The sequence below is a fragment of the Mustela lutreola genome, chromosome 6, assembly GCF_030435805.1.
Source record: "Mustela lutreola isolate mMusLut2 chromosome 6, mMusLut2.pri, whole genome shotgun sequence".
Taxonomy (NCBI): domain Eukaryota; kingdom Metazoa; phylum Chordata; class Mammalia; order Carnivora; family Mustelidae; genus Mustela; species Mustela lutreola.
Genome location: NC_081295.1, coordinates 85,014,272 through 85,032,110, shown reverse-complemented (window position 1 = coordinate 85,032,110; position 17,839 = coordinate 85,014,272). Strand labels below are relative to the sequence as shown.

The 17,839-nt window shown below is 40.1% G+C and overlaps 1 protein-coding gene across 12 annotated transcripts in view; it reads right to left on the bottom strand.

The window, feature by feature from the left end:
- CMTR1 (cap methyltransferase 1) overlaps positions 1-17,839 on the bottom strand; it is a 149,486-nt gene that overhangs the window by 4,443 nt on the left and 127,204 nt on the right. For 11 of the 12 annotated variants that reach the window (XR_009354683.1, XR_009354684.1, XM_059177813.1 and 8 more), the window contains 7 exons: positions 5,991-6,047; positions 5,175-5,232; positions 4,605-4,673; positions 3,508-3,639; positions 2,298-2,420; positions 1,589-1,680; positions 707-775 (listed from right to left, as the gene is read on the bottom strand). Coding sequence is in view for 10 of the 12 variants with exons in the window: in XM_059177813.1 (XP_059033796.1) it covers positions 707-775; positions 1,589-1,680; positions 2,298-2,420; positions 3,508-3,639; positions 4,605-4,673; positions 5,175-5,232; positions 5,991-6,047 (600 nt within the window). In the remaining 2 variants the exon portion in view is untranslated. Of the gene's footprint in view, positions 1-706; positions 776-1,588; positions 1,681-2,297; positions 2,421-3,507; positions 3,668-4,604; positions 4,674-5,174; positions 5,233-5,990; positions 6,048-17,839 lie in introns of those variants that run through there. The other variant, XM_059177821.1, reaches the window with a different exon arrangement.

Sequence of the window (17,839 nt, the reverse complement as noted above, 5' to 3'; positions counted from 1 at the left end):
AGGTCCCCAGGGAGCCCAGCAACCAGACCACCAGCAACACAGGGAGGGTCCCTGGAAGGTGGCCCTCAGGACCTGGCAAACAGGAGATTCTAAATGAAGTGTAAACAGACACCTCAGTCTCTAGTCACGTAAGCCCTGAAGGTAATAACCTCTGACCTGGACACAGCCTGAAAGTCTGTTCTCCATCCATTGAATCCCTGACTGTCCTCATCCTCCTCTCCTCCCTCAGGGGCCTGGAACTTTCACACTACCTAATGTGGCAACAAACTTTCTCTTTTTCATGTTCAAAAACTCCCATTTCCTTAGCACCCTTTTCTTACCTGAAAAAAAAATTGAAAAGGCCAGGTGATATGCTAATGACATTTGCACGTGAACGTGCGATTCACAGGGTTTGTGAGCACCCTCAGGAGCATGTGCATCTTAAATGCAGACACCTTACCCCATAGGAATGAAGCTCTCCTCTGGAGGTTGGCCCACAGGGACAGGCAGGATGGGGAGAGACTTGGGGGCGAAGGAGACACCTACCTATCCTAGCAAACCTCCCCCACCTAAACAATTCACACTTACCAAGGGTAGTCTTATCTAAAGCCAGCCTTGCCTGGTCCCCTCTACTGAGCTCTCCCATCACCCACAGGATGGGGAAGCCAGCACTGGCCACAAAGCAGCAATGGGGAACGGGTTTGGGAGGGAGAGACCACATGCTCACCTGATGGGATTCATGTCAGGCCGACTGGGCTTGGAAACCGCTTTCACAAATTTCTCAGCAAGCTGAATTCTACAGTTCAAACAGAGGCTGTCAGAGGCAAGCAAAGGCACCTCCGCTAGCACCCAGCCCCCAGAGTATTTCCATGGCAGCCATGAAGGAACACTTCCAAGTGTGCAGCACAACTGCTCTGAGATGCAGCCCTCCCACCCCCAGGGAGCCCACCCCACCCTGCACTGCCATCCTTACGCAGGCCTGCCCTCTCTCTGGATTCCCACACCCAGTTCAGCTCCACCCTGGGAGGCTTTCCTGCAGTGTGCCTTGAGGTGCATTTGGTCCCCCCCCCACTATACCTTCAAGTATCATCTTTCTTGTATGTGTCCACTCACCCCAAGCCACTGATACCACAGCATACCACACGGAAGAACCACCTTAAGAGTGACGTCAGCAACACAGCAGTGTCAGCTGTCCCTACTTTTTGTCCCCTGCCTACAACTGATCAGGCACCCATCCACAAACAAAAGTAATCCAGATGAACAGACTGAAATGGGACCACCCATGCTTAAGACATGTTCTGTAGAGACCCTTCCTCTCTCTGTAAGATTAACATCATCTTGCTCAGCCTTAACACAAACATCACTTCTGATCTGAACAGCTATGGCAAAACGGGGTGTGCTGGTATATATGGCCATCAAGGCCCATGCCCTAGCAACCTATGCAGTGCCCACAGTAATTCCTCTCCCTGCCCCTGGAACCGGCCAGTGGGAAGGGAAACTAAGGCTATCTTTCAGCAAGGAAGGCCCAGGGGAGGGGCCAAGCCCGAGGCTGCTGCCACAGGGTTGCCCTGGCCTACCCAGCCCTCTCTCCCCAGGGCCCAAGTCAAACCGCTGGTTGAAGTGCTGCTCCCGCACGTCGCTGCCATTCAGCACGAGGACATCAAGGATGTGGATGGCACTAATCTTCCGCTGGGCCTTACCCTAGAAGGACAAGTACACTGCCCACCTTGCCAGGAACTGGCCTGGGGCCCACTCGGCCCACCCCAGCACTCTGGCCTCCATTCTACCTAGAGCCAGAGAAGGGCTCTTGCCCACCCCCCTCCCGCTTCCTAGCTCATTCTCAGCACCACACTGGCCCAGACTTCTGAGCAGGCACAGATCTGAGGCTTTGGCTGATGAGCATCCTAGGACCCAGGGAGAGGAGACCACCATGGCCCTCCAGCCAGGACCTAGCTTCCCATCCTTTCATTTTCATTGACAGTTCTGAAAGTCATCTGTACTGCTGTAATGGCCAAAGCTTAAGGGATCCCTGGTAAAAACAAAATGAGCAGCTTAAAAAATAGCAGCAAGCCCACTAGGGCCCTCACTGCCTAAAAATGATCTAGATCCCCTCTTATAAACATGGGGACTGTGGTCCTTCCTACCTGAACATAGCATGGTTTACAGCAACTACTTGAGGAGTAAGAATCATGACAAAACCTTCCTCCAGCCCTGGGCCCCATCAAGCACCACATACAACATAACCCAGTTAACTCAGGGAGCTTAGCTATACAGCTTTGCTGGCAGGACCAGAACACGTGAGCAGAACCACCTCTGACCTCCCCTTTCAGCTCATGGACGATCTCCACAGACAGCAGAGTATCCCGGGGTAGCTCTGTCTTCAGGTCCAGCTTGACCCAGCGGTCTGACTGGCGGCCATCCCATGTGTAAATCTGGGACTTCTATGGGCAGAGAGAAAGGGCCCATTCAAGCAGGCATGGAGATCAAGGCGTGAGAGACTCAGTTCTCAAAATGGCTTTCAGTTTGCAGCTATAAGCTGATGGGGCTAGGAAATGTCAGAAGAAAATGTCTAGGAGAGATTAGCCATTATACTTCAGCGATAGGGATCTGGTGGTTCTGGTGGGACAGAATAGGCTCAGGGCACCATTCAAAAGGCTTAGGTCCACAATGAGTGACCGTCAAAAAAGATCAAGCTTAGTGTATGTATCTCTAAGGTGGGCTTGCAGAAAGATCCAGTAAACGGGGGGCAGGGGGTGGGGGTACAGAAAGTAAAAAGAGAAAAAGATCAAGTGTGAGAGAACACAAAGTATGTGAGGGAGCAGAGATAAAGTTACACAAAGATACAAGGCAGAGTGGAAAGAAAGCAATGATGACTTTACCCAATTAAGATACAGAATTGCCAAGGCTTGGGGCCCCTGCAGGCTCAGTCAGTTAAGGATCCAACTCTGTTCTGACTCAGGTCATAATTTCAGGGCCTTGAGATCCTTGGCCTCAGTCCTGGGCATGGAGCCTGCTTAAGACTGTCTCTCTCCCTCTCCCCCACTCCCCTTCACTCATACACATGCTCTCTCAAAAATAAATAAATAAATAAATAAAATAATAATAATAATAATAAAAATTGCCAAGGCTTTCCCTTATCTTAGACTCCAAGGGCTCCGGAGCAAAACAGAATGACAAGGGATGGTGTTGCAAAGAAATGCAAACCATATTAGCCTGCTGACCATTCTGCTAGGCTAGGAAGCTTAATCTCACAAGAAAAAGAAGCAGTGTTCCCTTTAGCAATGCACAGTGATGAGTAAGCAAATGTGTGAACTGAAAGGATGAAAAACTGAATATGGCTGAATGACACCTGGCTAACTCAGAGGAAGAAAATGAAGCTCTAAGAAATACCTTCCCTGGGGTCAAAGCCCCAGCTCCTTGGTGCCAAGAGAACATACATCAAGCATGGCAAGCAGCTGTCTAGACCCACAGACCTACACCAAGGTTCCACACCCCAACTACTAGATGGGAAGCCAGCGGCAGACTTACCCCCAGGCCAATGAGGAACTTCTGCTCGCTGCCAGACACCATGCAGCGGTAGTCGAGCACTGGGCGGATCTTCTCCAGGGTTTTGGAGGTGAGCAGCGTGGGCTTATAGCTGAAGATGTCAATCTCTGTGCCCTGCAGCCCCGGGTCAGAGAAAACACGGCTGGGTTGGGGGAACAGACAGGCGCTCAGTAGGGGTGACTGTATGGTGGCAGGGGCAGGCTGGGAAGGGTGAGGGACAGGAAGCACTGGCTCTCTAAAACATACCCGCCTGCACCCCTGCTCTACCTAACCAGGCACTAACTGGGATCTAATTCCATCTGCTTGAAGTGTTCCTTTAGGACCTATTAGGACAGGCTGGGAAGGGAAAGAACACCGAGTCCCTGAGTACAGATCAATTTACCAAAGCCATAAGGAAATGTCACCAGAATATAAAAGCCAACCCTTCAATAAAACTGAAGGCGAGGGCTCATCAGTAGTTAGTCTGAGAGCAGTTAAGTGACCTCTCCACCCCATTTAGAAAAATGTACACATGCTACTCTTTCGAGGTCATCTTGAACCACATTCCCCAGTCCTTGATCCCATAAAACCAGCACAATGGCCCATGATCTGGGCCAGATTTAAATGAAGCCCAGAGAAAAGCTGGAAGTCAGGTGATAGAAAAAAAAACAGGGCAGAAGAATTCTAGGACCAGCTCACCAGAAACAGAACAGGGAGTCCAGGGTTAGGCTAGCCCCACTGTGGAGCTCCCCTGACAGCCTCCCCCGGCCCTCTACCTAGCTCCCCGGCCTGAGATCATCCCACACTTCACTGTCTCCCCAGCAGGCAAATCTCATGTGACCCTGAACTTGCCAAGGAGTGATAGCCAGCCCCACCCTTCGGGCAAATGGGAATGCTAAGCACATCACATTTCAGGACAAGCATCTTCAGGCATCACCCGACACCGAAGATACCACCTATGGTGGCCTCAGCCTAGCCCCTCAGAGCCTGGAAGGTACTTGCACAAACCATCTGGAGGCCACGCCTGGAGCATTTCAGTGATACTTCCACATCTAAAGTTAGGCCTCTCCAACTTTATTTTCCCCAGATACCAAGCTTACCTGGATTAGCTCAAAGAACTTAGATTTGGGGTCTGAGGAAGAAGGAGCAACTCGAGCCTGGTCTGGGATCTGAAAGGAGACAGCAACCAGCTTTGATTTTCAAATGCACTTTGGACAAAGGCTGTGTGTGAGCTTATGCAGGTGAGGAGACAGGTCCAGAGGGGAAAAGACAATGCCACCTAACAAAGGGAGCTAGAAAGCAGGAGGTGGAGATAGGTAATCCAGCCACTGCCCGATTTCAGGCCTTGTGGTTGTACACCACAAAGGCCACTTCCCTCTCTCTGGGGCTCACTGTGGCCAGTGCTGCTGTACAGGGCACCAGAAGCAAAATGAGGCCTGGTCACCCACCATTCTTGTCCTTTCTGACCCAATTGTAGGACCACCCTGACAGTGAAAGGCTGAAGAAGGTAACTCCTGTCAGTGCTGAGACAGCCAGCTCTAAAATGCCATGAGGGTAGGCGGACGTTTTCTAATATCCTAAGGTGACAATTCATTGTCCTAAGATGGTCAATTCATTCTTGTCTACAGCTTCCCTGCCCTGGAGCAACAATGGGCTGGGGAGATGCTCACCCCCCAAAGTCGAAGGCACTCTTTCCGGATCTCTGCCTGCCGAGGCTCACTCAGGGTCCTGGGAAAATGAAGCCAATAAGTGATTAAAACCTCCAAGAGGTGTACCCCCCAGGACCCCAGAGATAGGGAGCCCACATGAGTAAACGTGTGTGGACACAGAGGCTACAATGCCATCAGCTCAGGGTACTAACAACACTTACACAGCTCTGCCCGTTAAAGATGGGCACTCAGAGGTACACAAAATGGAATGACCTCCCCTTTCCACCACAAAGGGAAGGGAGACTATCTCCCTGATCACCCTGGATGCCAGAATTCCCCATGCAGCCTTCTCTCAATGACCCATCAGCATGTTCTGGCTCCTCCTCTGCTGAGAGAGGTCACATTAAGTCCATCCCAGTGGACGTCACTATGTCCCAGAATGCTGGATCAGCTTCTGCTCACCCCCTACCAGAGGGCTAGTTTTTCTTAACCCAAGTCCTGTCTCCCCTCTCTGGAGCACTCTTTACTCCATGTCCCCTGAACATCATATATGCTATTCATACTGTACCACTCTACCTCCTCTGACACACTATTAATAATTCGTGCTGTATCCTTTTCCTGGGTTACTCTTCTCTACCCAAACACAAACACCAAGTCTTTGAGGGCAAGGTTCATGCTATATACTTCTCTAGCATGCTTCACAGACCACAGCAGAGTATAAGATAAAAGAGTAGATGTTTTAAAACATTTGTTGAAATGAAATAAACAAAGAGCATAGAGCAAAATGAAAAGATCTTCCCTTGAAATAGGTGAATTCTGGGGAGTGGCAACACTTACGTGTCTTGAACAAAGGCATGGATTTTGGCCAGAGCTTTGATCTGCAGACTACAGTGGCTAGAGAGAGAGACAGGGAGAAAAAAAAAAAAAAAAAAAGATTTAATTTCAGAAGGTTTACCAAAAAAGAGAAGTTCAGCCAGAGCAGTGCTATCTATTTTTGGGGCAGAAGCTGGAGATCTGAAAGAGAACTCCCTTGACCAAACCCCAAGGTAGAGTTACGTGGGGCCTGCTTATAATAAAGCAGAATTGAGTCAAACCCTGCAGACACTCAGCTCCCAAGTCCTGCTAAACGGCAAGTTCTGATCCCATCCTTAAAAATTTGATAGCAGTAGTGAACTAATTCTAAATAAAGCAACAACAAAATCCAGACCCAGTTCAACTACAGACTAAACCCTATACTAACAACTGCCCTTTCTACTTTAATCCCCAGTGTTCTTTTACACACAATGTCTGGCATTAAATAAAAAAGTATGTGACATGTGATAAAGCAAGAAAATGTGACCAACTAGCAAGAAGAGAAATAATCTGACAGCACAAGATCCAGAAAAGGGTCTGAATGTTGGAATTATCAGACAGGGCCCCTAAAATAACTGAAAAACATGTTAAAGGATCTAGCAGAAAAGATGTAAAATGTGCATGTAAAACAGAGAATTTCAGCAGAGATGCAGAAACCACACTTCTAAAAAACAAAGATTCTAAAGATAAAATATATAATATTATAGATGAAGAATGATTTTGATGGGCTTAACAGCAGACTGAAAATAGAGGAAAGGATCAGTAAACCTGGGGACTGAAAAATAAAGAGAGAAAAAAGTGAAAAAACCCACCAGCACTGAAGCTCTATAGGACAGCAGCAAATAGTTCAACATAAATAAGGAGAGTCTCAGAAGCAGAAAAAAGAATAGGACAAAAATACTGCTAATAGCCAAGAACTTTCCAAAACTGATAAATGAAATCAATCCACAGATCCAATGTCAGAGAACCCCAAGCAGAATCAATATAAAGAAAACCATACATAGGGCGCCTGGGTGGCTCAGTGGGTTGGGCCACTGCCTTTGGCTCAGGTCATGATCTCAGGGTCCTAGGATCGAGTCCCACATCGGGCTCTTGCTCAGCAGGGAGCCTGCTTCCTCCTCTCTCTCTCTCTGCCTGCCTCTCTGCCTACTTGTGATCTCTGTCAAATAAATAAAATCTTTAAAAAAAAAAAAGAAAACCATACATAAACACCTCATAGTCAACATGCTAAAAACAAAGATAAAGGGAAAATCTTGAAAGCAGTCAGAAGAAAAAGGACACAGGACATGCACAAAAACAGTTAAGAATAATGACTAAATCTCATCAGAAACAAGGATGGCAGAGAACAATGGAACATTATTTTTCAAGTGCTGAAATAGAAATATAGCCAACCTCAAATTCTATATCCAGTGAAAATATCCTTCAAAGATGAAAGGGAAATATATACATTATCAAAAGAAAAAAGCTGAAGGAATCACTCCAGCACACTTGCCCAACAAAAATAGGCTAAAAGAAATTCTTTGGGCCAGAGGGAAATGATTCCAAATAGAAACCTGGGTCTGCAGAAAGAAATGAAGAACACCAAAACAGGTAATTAGGTCAGTCAATATGAAGGACCTTTAAAAAAACAATTGTACAAATACAGGCATACCTTGTTTTATTGTGCTTCAGATGTGCACACTTCACAGATAATGCATTTTTTAACGAATTGCAGGTTTTTGGCAGCCCTGTGTCAAGCAGACCTATTGATGCCATTTTCCCAGCAGCATTTGCTCACTTCATGTCTCCGTGTCACATTTTGATAATTCTCACAATATTTCAAACTCATTATTATTATTATTATCACCATCATTTTATATTTGTCATGGTGATCTGTGATCAGCAAACTTTGGAGCCTGAAGATGAATCTGAAATGCTATAAAACCTTAACAGATGAGGAACTGTTTCTTATGGATAGGCAAAGAAAGTAGTTTCTTGAGATGGAATCTACTGCCAGTGACAATGTTATGAAGACTATTGAGATGACAACAAAGGATTTAGAAAATTACTTCAACTTAGTTGATAAAGCAGTGGTAGGGTCTGAGAGGAACGACTCCAATTTTGAAAGAAGTTCTGTTGGTAAAATGTTACCAAACAACACTCCATGCACAGAGAAACTGTTCATGAAAGGAAGAGTCATTCAGTGTGGCAAATGTCTTATTTTTAGAAATTGCCACAACCACCCCTACCTTCAGTAACCACCACCCTGCTCAGTCAGCAGCTATCAGCACCAAGGCAAGACTGTTCACCAGCAAAAAGATTACAACTCACAGACAAATGCTTAGCATTTTTTAGCAATAAAGTGTTTTTAAATTAATATTTGTAGGGGCGCCTGGGTGGCTCAGTGGGTTAAGCCGCTGCCTTCGGCTCAGGTCATGATCTCAGGGTCCTGGGATCGAGTCCCGCATCGGGCTCTCTGCTCAGCAGGGAGCCTGCTTCCCTCTCTCTCTCTCTCTCTCTGCCTGCCTCTCTGTCTGCTTGTGATTTCTGTCAAATAAATAAATAAAATCTTAAAAAAAAAAAAAAAAAAAAATTAATATTTGTACATTGTTTTTTGAACATAGTGCTACTGTACACTTAACAGACTACAGTATAGTGTAAACAAAACTTTATATGCACTGAGAAACAAAAAAATTCATTTGTCTTGCTGTATTGCAATATTCACCTTATTGAGGTAGTCTAGAACCAAACCCACATTATCTCCGAAATATGCCTGTACAGGCATGTGTACCTTTAAATCTCTTTAAAAAGATGATATGGACTTTATAATTTAAAATGAAAATAACAGCAAAGTAAAGTAGGGTTTATGTGGAAATAAGAAGATGCACATGCAAGTAAATGTATATTTACTATGGTAAGGTTCTTACATTGTTCATGAGATAGAATAATTTTTGAAGGTAAACCATGGTAAGTTACAGATGCATACTGTAATCTCTGAAACAGCTAAAACATAACACAAAAGGTATATAAAAGGAAAAACCCAAGGAGATATAAAGGACTATTGGAAAACACCAAACTTTCACCCTCTACCCCTAAAAAGGAAAGAAGGAACAAAAAAAAAAAAAAAAAAAAAAAAGAAGACAGGATAAACAGAAATCAAACCACCAAAATAGAGGATTTAAACCCAAACATATCAATAATTACATTCCATGTAACTGTACTAAATACTCTAATTAAAAGGCAGAGACTGATACATTATATGTTAATAAAAATAATAAAAAAAATTTTTTTTAAAGGCAGAGCTGTCACACGGGATAAGAAGGTAAAATCCAAGCATAGGTTATTTACAAAGACAAAGACAGGTTGAAAATAAAAGAACATAAGAAGACAAACCAAATAAATACTAAGCAAAAGAAAGCTGATGTGGCTGTATTAATACCAAACAAGATAAACTTCAAGACAAAGAGTATTACTAGAGATAAAGAAGGATATTTCATAATAACAAAAGGTTAATTCATTAAGAATAACAGAGAATACAGATTTAGAGACTAATGTACCTCATGAATATAGATTCAATAAAATATTCATAATCAAATATAGCAATATATGAGTGATACTCATAACCAAACTGCATTCAAAAATGCAAGATTTGGGGACGCCTGGGTGGCTCAGTTGGTTAAGCAGCTGCCTTCGGCTCAGGTCATGATCCCAGCGTCCTGGGATCGAGTCCCACATTGGGCTCCTTGCTCAGCAGGGAGCCTGCTTCTCCCTCTGCCTCTGTCTGCCATTCTGTCTGCCTGTGCTTGCTCTCTCTCCCTCTCTCTCTGATAAATAAATAAAATCTTTAAAAAAAAAATGCAAGATTTGTTTACCATTTGAAAATCACTCAATGTAACTGTATTGAGGGAATAAAGAAAAATAACATAATTTCTATAGACACAGAAAAATTATTTGGCAGAATTAAACATCCATTCATGATAAAAACTCTAAACAAACTCAAAATAGAATAAAACTCTTCAACCTGATAAAGGACTCTAAAAAAAACAGAAACATCATACATAATGAATGATTAAACACTTTATCCTTAAAATCAAGAATAAGGCAAGGCTATGTGCTTTTATCACTTCAATTCAACATCAAATTGGAGGAATAGTCAGTGCAATAAGATAAGAAAAAAAAAACAGAGCTACCATATGATCTAGTAATTCCACTTTTGAGTATTTATCAATAAAAACTGAAATCAGGATCTTGAAAAGATTCAGTACCCCCATGTTCATTGTAGCACTATGCACAATAGCTAAGATGTAGAAACAACTTAAATGTCCACTGACAGATGAATAAATAAAATGTGGTAATATACCTAAGATGGAGTATTTTATTTTATTTTATTTATTTCACAGAGAGAGAGAGAGATCACAAGTAGGCAGAGAGAAAGGGGGAAGCATGCTCCCCGCAGAGCAGAGAGCCGGTCGTGGGGCTCGATCCCAGGATCCTAGGATCATGGCCTGAGCCGAAGTCAGAGGCTTAACCCTCTGAGCCACCCAGGCGGCCCATGATGGAGTATTTTTTAAAATTTTTTATTTCAAGTAAACTCCACACCACATGTAGGGTTCAAACTCACAACTCCAAGATCAAGAGTCACATACTATACTGACTGAGCCAACAAGGCACTCCTTTATATATATACTGAAGTATTATTCCAATTTTAAAAACAAAGAAAATTAAGCAACATGAGACAACATGAATGAATCTTGGGGACATCATGCTACGTAGAATAAACTAGTCATAGAAAGATCAATGCTACATGATTCCAATTATATAAGGTATTTGAAATAGTCAAATTCATAGAACCAGTAAGTAAATGAAACATTCTCATAGGATACAGTCAGTATACAGAAATCAATTGTATTTCCTCATACTAGCAATGAACTAGAAAATAAAATTTTAAACATACTACTTACAATACATCCAAATGCACAAAATTCTTAAGGAAATTTAGCAAAAGATATGTAAGACCTCTATACTGAAAACTAAAACTCTGCTAAGAGACGTTAAAGAAACTAAATAAATGGCCATTTTTTAATTTATGGATGGGAAGATTCAATTTTATTAAGATGTCCATTCTTACCAAATTAATTCATAAATTCAGTGTAATCTCCATCAAAACTCTAGGAGGCTTTTTGTAGGAACTGACAAAGTGATTCTAAAATTACACAGAACTGCAAAACAAACAAACAAAACAAAACAAAGACTAGCTAACAGTCTTGAAAAAGATCAATGCTGGAGAACATACACTACCTGACTTCAAGGTAATTTGTTTCAAGGTAGAGTCATCAAGAGAATATGACAAAGGACAGACAAACAGATTCATAGAATAGAACAGAATGCTCTAAATATAATCAATCACACATATAATTTTCAAAAAGAAATTTTTTTTCAAAAAGAGTGCCAAAGCAATTAAATGGAAAGGGGAATGTATTTTTAACAAATGTGCTAGAACGGGTATCTATAGGGGGAAAAAAAGAACTTTAACTCCTACCATCACACCACATGCAAAAATTAATTTCAGGTGGACTACAGGCCTAAATGAAACTTCTAGATGAAAACAGGACAATATTTTCATGACTTTAGTGTAGGCCAAGACTGTGTAAGGAAAAAACTCAAATCACTAACAAAAAGAAAAAAATGATAAATTAGATTTTATCATCAAAATTTAAAAATTCTAGGCATCTAAACGGAAAGAAAAATAGGTGAAATTACCTCAGTTCACAGATAACATGACCTTTTATGCAAAATACCCTAAAGATTCCACCAAAAAGAATTATAACTAATAAGCAAATTTGGTCAACCTACAGGATACAAAAATCAACACACAAAAACTAGTCATTTCTATACGCTAATAATGAACAATCTGAAAAGGATTACGAAAACAACTCCATTTACAACAGTGTCAAAAAAAAATAAAATAGGAATAAACTAAAGAACTGTAAGACTTGTACACTGAGAGTTACAAAACACTGCTGACAAAAATGGAAAAAGGCATAAATGAATGGGAAAACATCCTGTGATCATAGATTGGAAGACTCAATATTGTTAACATGATAATACTATCCAAAGCAATCTATAGATGCAATGCAATCCCTATCAAAATCCCAACAGCAATTTTTGCAAAAACAGGAAAACCCATCCTAAAATTCATATGGCATTTCAAGGGACCCCAAAGCCAAAATAATCTTGAAAAAGAAAAACAAATTGAAGGACTCACATTTCCTCCTCCTTTCAAAACTTACTACAAAGCTAGAGTAATCAAAACTGTGGTACTGGGGCGCCTGGGTGGCTCAGTGTGTTAAGCCTCTGCCTTCGGCTCTCGTCATGATCTCAGGGTCCTGGGATTGAGCCCCACATCAGGCTCCCTGCTCAGTGGGGAGCCTGCCTCCCTTCTTCTCTCTCTCTGCCTGCCTCTCTGCCTACTTGTGATCTCTGTCTGTCAAATAAGTAAATAAAATCTTTAAAAACAAACAAACAAAAAAAAAAAAACAAAAAAGCTGTGGTACTGGCTTAAAGACAGAAACATAGACCAAAAGAACAGAGCAAAGAACCCAGAAATAAATCCTTGCATATATGATCAAATGATTTTCAACAAGGGTACCAAGACCATTCAATGAGGAAAGAACAGTCATTTCAACAAGTGGGTTGGGGAAACTGGATATCTACATGCAAAAGAATGAAGTTGGTCCCTTATCTTACATCTACAAAAATTAACTCAAAATGGATCAAAGACCTAAATAAAAAAGCTAAAACTATAAAACTCTTAGAAGAAAACAGAGCAAAATGCTTAAGATGTTGGATTCAGTTATGACTTCCTGAATATTGTATCAAAAGCATAAGCAATTAAAAAAAAAGTAAATTGACTACATCAAATTAAAAACTATACACTGAAGGACAAAATCAATACCCAGGGGAAAAGGCAAAGAAGGAAAGAAAATATTTTCAAGTCATACATCTGATGAGGGATTAATATCCAGAATATATAAAGAACTTCTACAACTCAACAATGAAAACAAAGCAATTTAAAAATAGACAAAGGACTAGAACAGACATTCCTCCAAAGAAGATACAGAAATAGCCCAATATAAAAATATGTACATATCATTAGTGATTAGGAAATGCAAGTCAAAACTACAGTAAGATACAATTTCAAACCCATTAGGATGGCTATTATCCAAAAAACAACAACAAAAAAAGAGAGACAGACAATAACAGATGCTGATCAAGATGTGGAGAAATCTGGTGGGAATGTGAAATGGGGCAGATGCTGTAAAAAATAGTATGGCAGTTCTTCAGTAGCTGTGCCATTTAAGCAGAATTCACTACATGATCCAACAATTCCACTTTTTGGTATATACAGAAAAGAACTAAAAGGGGGGGTTCAGTTACTTGCACACCAATATTCAGAGCAGTATTATTCACAATAGCTAAAATGTGGGAATGATCCAAACGTCCAACAACAGATGAATGGATAAACAAAATGTGGTATATACATATGGAATATATTATTTAGCCCCGAAAGACTGAAATTCTGACACGTGCTACAACATGATGAATCATGAAAACATGCTAAGTGAAATAAGCCAGACACAGAAAAACAAATATTGTATGATTTCCCCTTATATGAGGTACCTAGACTAGGTATATTCATAAAGCTAGAAAGTATAATAGAGATTACCAGAGGCTTGGGGTGGGGGAAATGGGGAGTTATTGTTTAACAGATACAGATTTTCTGTTTTGGATGATTAACGTTCTGGAAATATACAGTGTTGATGGTTCCACAACAATGTGAATGACTATATTTAATGCCACTGAATTATACATTTTTAAAAGGATCAAATTGGTAAACTTTAAGTATATGTAACCACAATTTTAAAAAGATAAAATTTTTTAAACTTCTGCTTATCAAAAGATATCATTAAGGAAATAAATAAGTTAAGTCACACATTAGGACAAAATATTCACAACACACATATTTGAAACCAGACTTGTATTCAAAACATAGAAAGAGTTCCTACAATTTAAGAAAAAGACAAATCAATTTTTAAATGGTCTAAAGACTTAAAGAGATACATCATAAAAGAAATATACAAACAGCCAATAAACAAATGAAAAGAGCCTCAACATCATTAGTCATCACAGAAATGCAAATCAAAACCACAAGAGATACCACATAATGATATCACATAATGATTATTATGAAAAAGAAAAATAACACATGCTAGGGAGGATGTGGAGAAAAGGGAATCCTTGTGCAGTGTTGGTAGGAATGTAAATTGGTGCACACTATGGAAAACAGTATAGGGGCGCCTGGGTGGCTCAGTGGGTTGGGCTGCTGCCCATGATCTCAGGGTCCTGGGATCGAGCCCCCCATCCGGCTCTCTGCTCCGCAGGGAGCCTGCTTCCCCCCCCCCCTCTCTCTCTGCCTGCCTCTCTGCCTACTTGTGATCTCTGTCAAATAAATAAATAAAATCTTTAAAAAAAAAAAAAAAGGAAAACAGTATAGAATTTTCTCAAAAAATTAAAAATACAGAACACTACTACCATAGTCTAGCAATTCTACTTCTAGGTATTTAACCAAAGAAAACAAAAACACTAATTTGAAAAGCCCATAGGTGCTCCTATGTTCATCACACTATTACTTACAATAGCCAAAATATGGAAGCAAGCTGAATGTCCATCAATAGATGAATGGATAAAGAAGATGAATATATATAACAGAATGTTACTTGATCATGAAAAAAAGAACAAAATCTTACCATCTACAACCATATGGATGGACCTAGAGGCTATCATGCTATAATAAGTAAAATAAGTGAATAGTCAGACACAGAAAGACAAAAACCATATGACTACTTATATGTGGAATCAAAAAAACAAAACATGAACAAATAAAAGCAAAACAGAAACGGACTTACAGATATAGACAACACTCTGATGGTTGAAAGTGGGGAAGGAATTGGGGGGGATGAACAAAATAGGTGAAGGGGATTAAGAGGTACAATCTTCCAGTTAAATAAATAACACATAGGAATATAAAGTACAGCATAAGGAATACAGTTAATAATACTGTGACAACTTTGTATGGTGACATATGGTAACTAGACTTACTGTAGTGGCCATTTCATATATGTATATAAACACCGAATCACTATGTTGTACACCTGAAACTAATACACTATTCAATTTTAAAAATATATTAAAAAAAAAAAAAAACTGCAACAGTCAAACACTACACCTCTACCAGAATGGCAAAAATGAAAAAGACTAACAATACCAAATGTTGGCAAAGACGTAGAGCAATCAGAATTTCACACTCTGCTGGAGGGTGTACAAACTGGTATAAGTACTTTAGAAAACTGCATGGTATTATTAAAAAGTTAAATACACATCTAACTTATGATCTAGAATTTCTGTTCTTGGATATTTATCTAAGAGAAATGAAAACATTTGTCCATCAAAAGCCCTTCACAAGTGTTTTAGCAGCTTTATTCATAACAGCCCCAAACTAGAAATATAGTATGTGTCCATCAAGAAAGAATAAATTTGGGACACCTGGGTGGCTCAGTTGGTTAAGCAGCTGCCTTCGGCTCAGGTCATGATCCCAGGGTCCTGGGATCGAGTCCTACATCGGGCTCCTTGCTCGGCAGGGAGCCTGCTTCTCCCTCTGCCTCTACCTGCCTCTTTGTCTGCCTGTGCTCGCTTGCTCTCTCTCCCTCTGTCTCTGACAAATAAATAAATAAAATCTTTAAAAAAAAAAAAAAAGAAAGAAAGAAAGAATAAATTTGGTAAGTCCATACAATTGAATACTACTCAGCAATGAAAAGGAACAAACACTACAAGAAAGAATCTCAGAAACACAATGGTAGGGAGAAAAAAATATGGACACATGGGTGGCTCAGTGGGTTAAGCCGCTGCCTTCGGCTCAGCTCATGATCTCAGGGTCCTGGGATCGAGTCCCGCATCGGGCTCTCTGCTCAGCAGGGAGCCTGCTTCCCTCTCTCTCTCTCTCTCTCTGCCTGCCTCTCTGTCTGCTTGTGATTTCTGTCAAATAAATAAATAAAATCTTAAAAAAAAAAAAAAAAAATTAATATTTGTACATTGTTTTTTGAACATAGTGCTACTGTACACTTAACAGACTACAGTATAGTGTAAACAAAACTTTATATGCACTGAGAAACAAAAAAATTCATTTGTCTTGCTGTATTGCAATATTCACCTTATTGAGGTAGTCTAGAACCAAACCCACATTATCTCCGAAATATGCCTGTACAGGCATGTGTACCTTTAAATCTCTTTAAAAAGATGATATGGACTTTATAATTTAAAATGAAAATAACAGCAAAGTAAAGTAGGGTTTATGTGGAAATAAGAAGATGCACATGCAAGTAAATGTATATTTACTATGGTAAGGTTCTTACATTGTTCATGAGATAGAATAATTTTTGAAGGTAAACCATGGTAAGTTACAGATGCATACTGTAATCTCTGAAACAGCTAAAACATAACACAAAAGGTATATAAAAGGAAAAACCCAAGGAGATATAAAGGACTATTGGAAAACACCAAACTTTCACCCTCTACCCCTAAAAAGGAAAGAAGGAACAAAAAAAAAAAAAAAAAAAAAAAAAGAAGACAGGATAAACAGAAATCAAACCACCAAAATAGAGGATTTAAACCCAAACATATCAATAATTACATTCCATGTAACTGTACTAAATACTCTAATTAAAAGGCAGAGACTGATACATTATATGTTAATAAAAATAATAAAAAAAATTTTTTTTAAAGGCAGAGCTGTCACACGGGATAAGAAGGTAAAATCCAAGCATAGGTTATTTACAAAGACAAAGACAGGTTGAAAATAAAAGAACATAAGAAGACAAACCAAATAAATACTAAGCAAAAGAAAGCTGATGTGGCTGTATTAATACCAAACAAGATAAACTTCAAGACAAAGAGTATTACTAGAGATAAAGAAGGATATTTCATAATAACAAAAGGTTAATTCATTAAGAATAACAGAGAATACAGATTTAGAGACTAATGTACCTCATGAATATAGATTCAATAAAATATTCATAATCAAATATAGCAATATATGAGTGATACTCATAACCAAACTGCATTCAAAAATGCAAGATTTGGGGACGCCTGGGTGGCTCAGTTGGTTAAGCAGCTGCCTTCGGCTCAGGTCATGATCCCAGCGTCCTGGGATCGAGTCCCACATTGGGCTCCTTGCTCAGCAGGGAGCCTGCTTCTCCCTCTGCCTCTGTCTGCCATTCTGTCTGCCTGTGCTTGCTCTCTCTCCCTCTCTCTCTGATAAATAAATAAAATCTTTAAAAAAAAAATGCAAGATTTGTTTACCATTTGAAAATCACTCAATGTAACTGTATTGAGGGAATAAAGAAAAATAACATAATTTCTATAGACACAGAAAAATTATTTGGCAGAATTAAACATCCATTCATGATAAAAACTCTAAACAAACTCAAAATAGAATAAAACTCTTCAACCTGATAAAGGACTCTAAAAAAAGCAGAAACATCATACATAATGAATGATTAAACACTTTATCCTTAAAATCAAGAATAAGGCAAGGCTATGTGCTTTTATCACTTCAATTCAACATCAAATTGGAGGAATAGTCAGTGCAATAAGATAAGAAAAAAAAAACAGAGCTACCATATGATCTAGTAATTCCACTTTTGAGTATTTATCAATAAAAACTGAAATCAGGATCTTGAAAAGATTCAGTACCCCCATGTTCATTGTAGCACTATGCACAATAGCTAAGATGTAGAAAC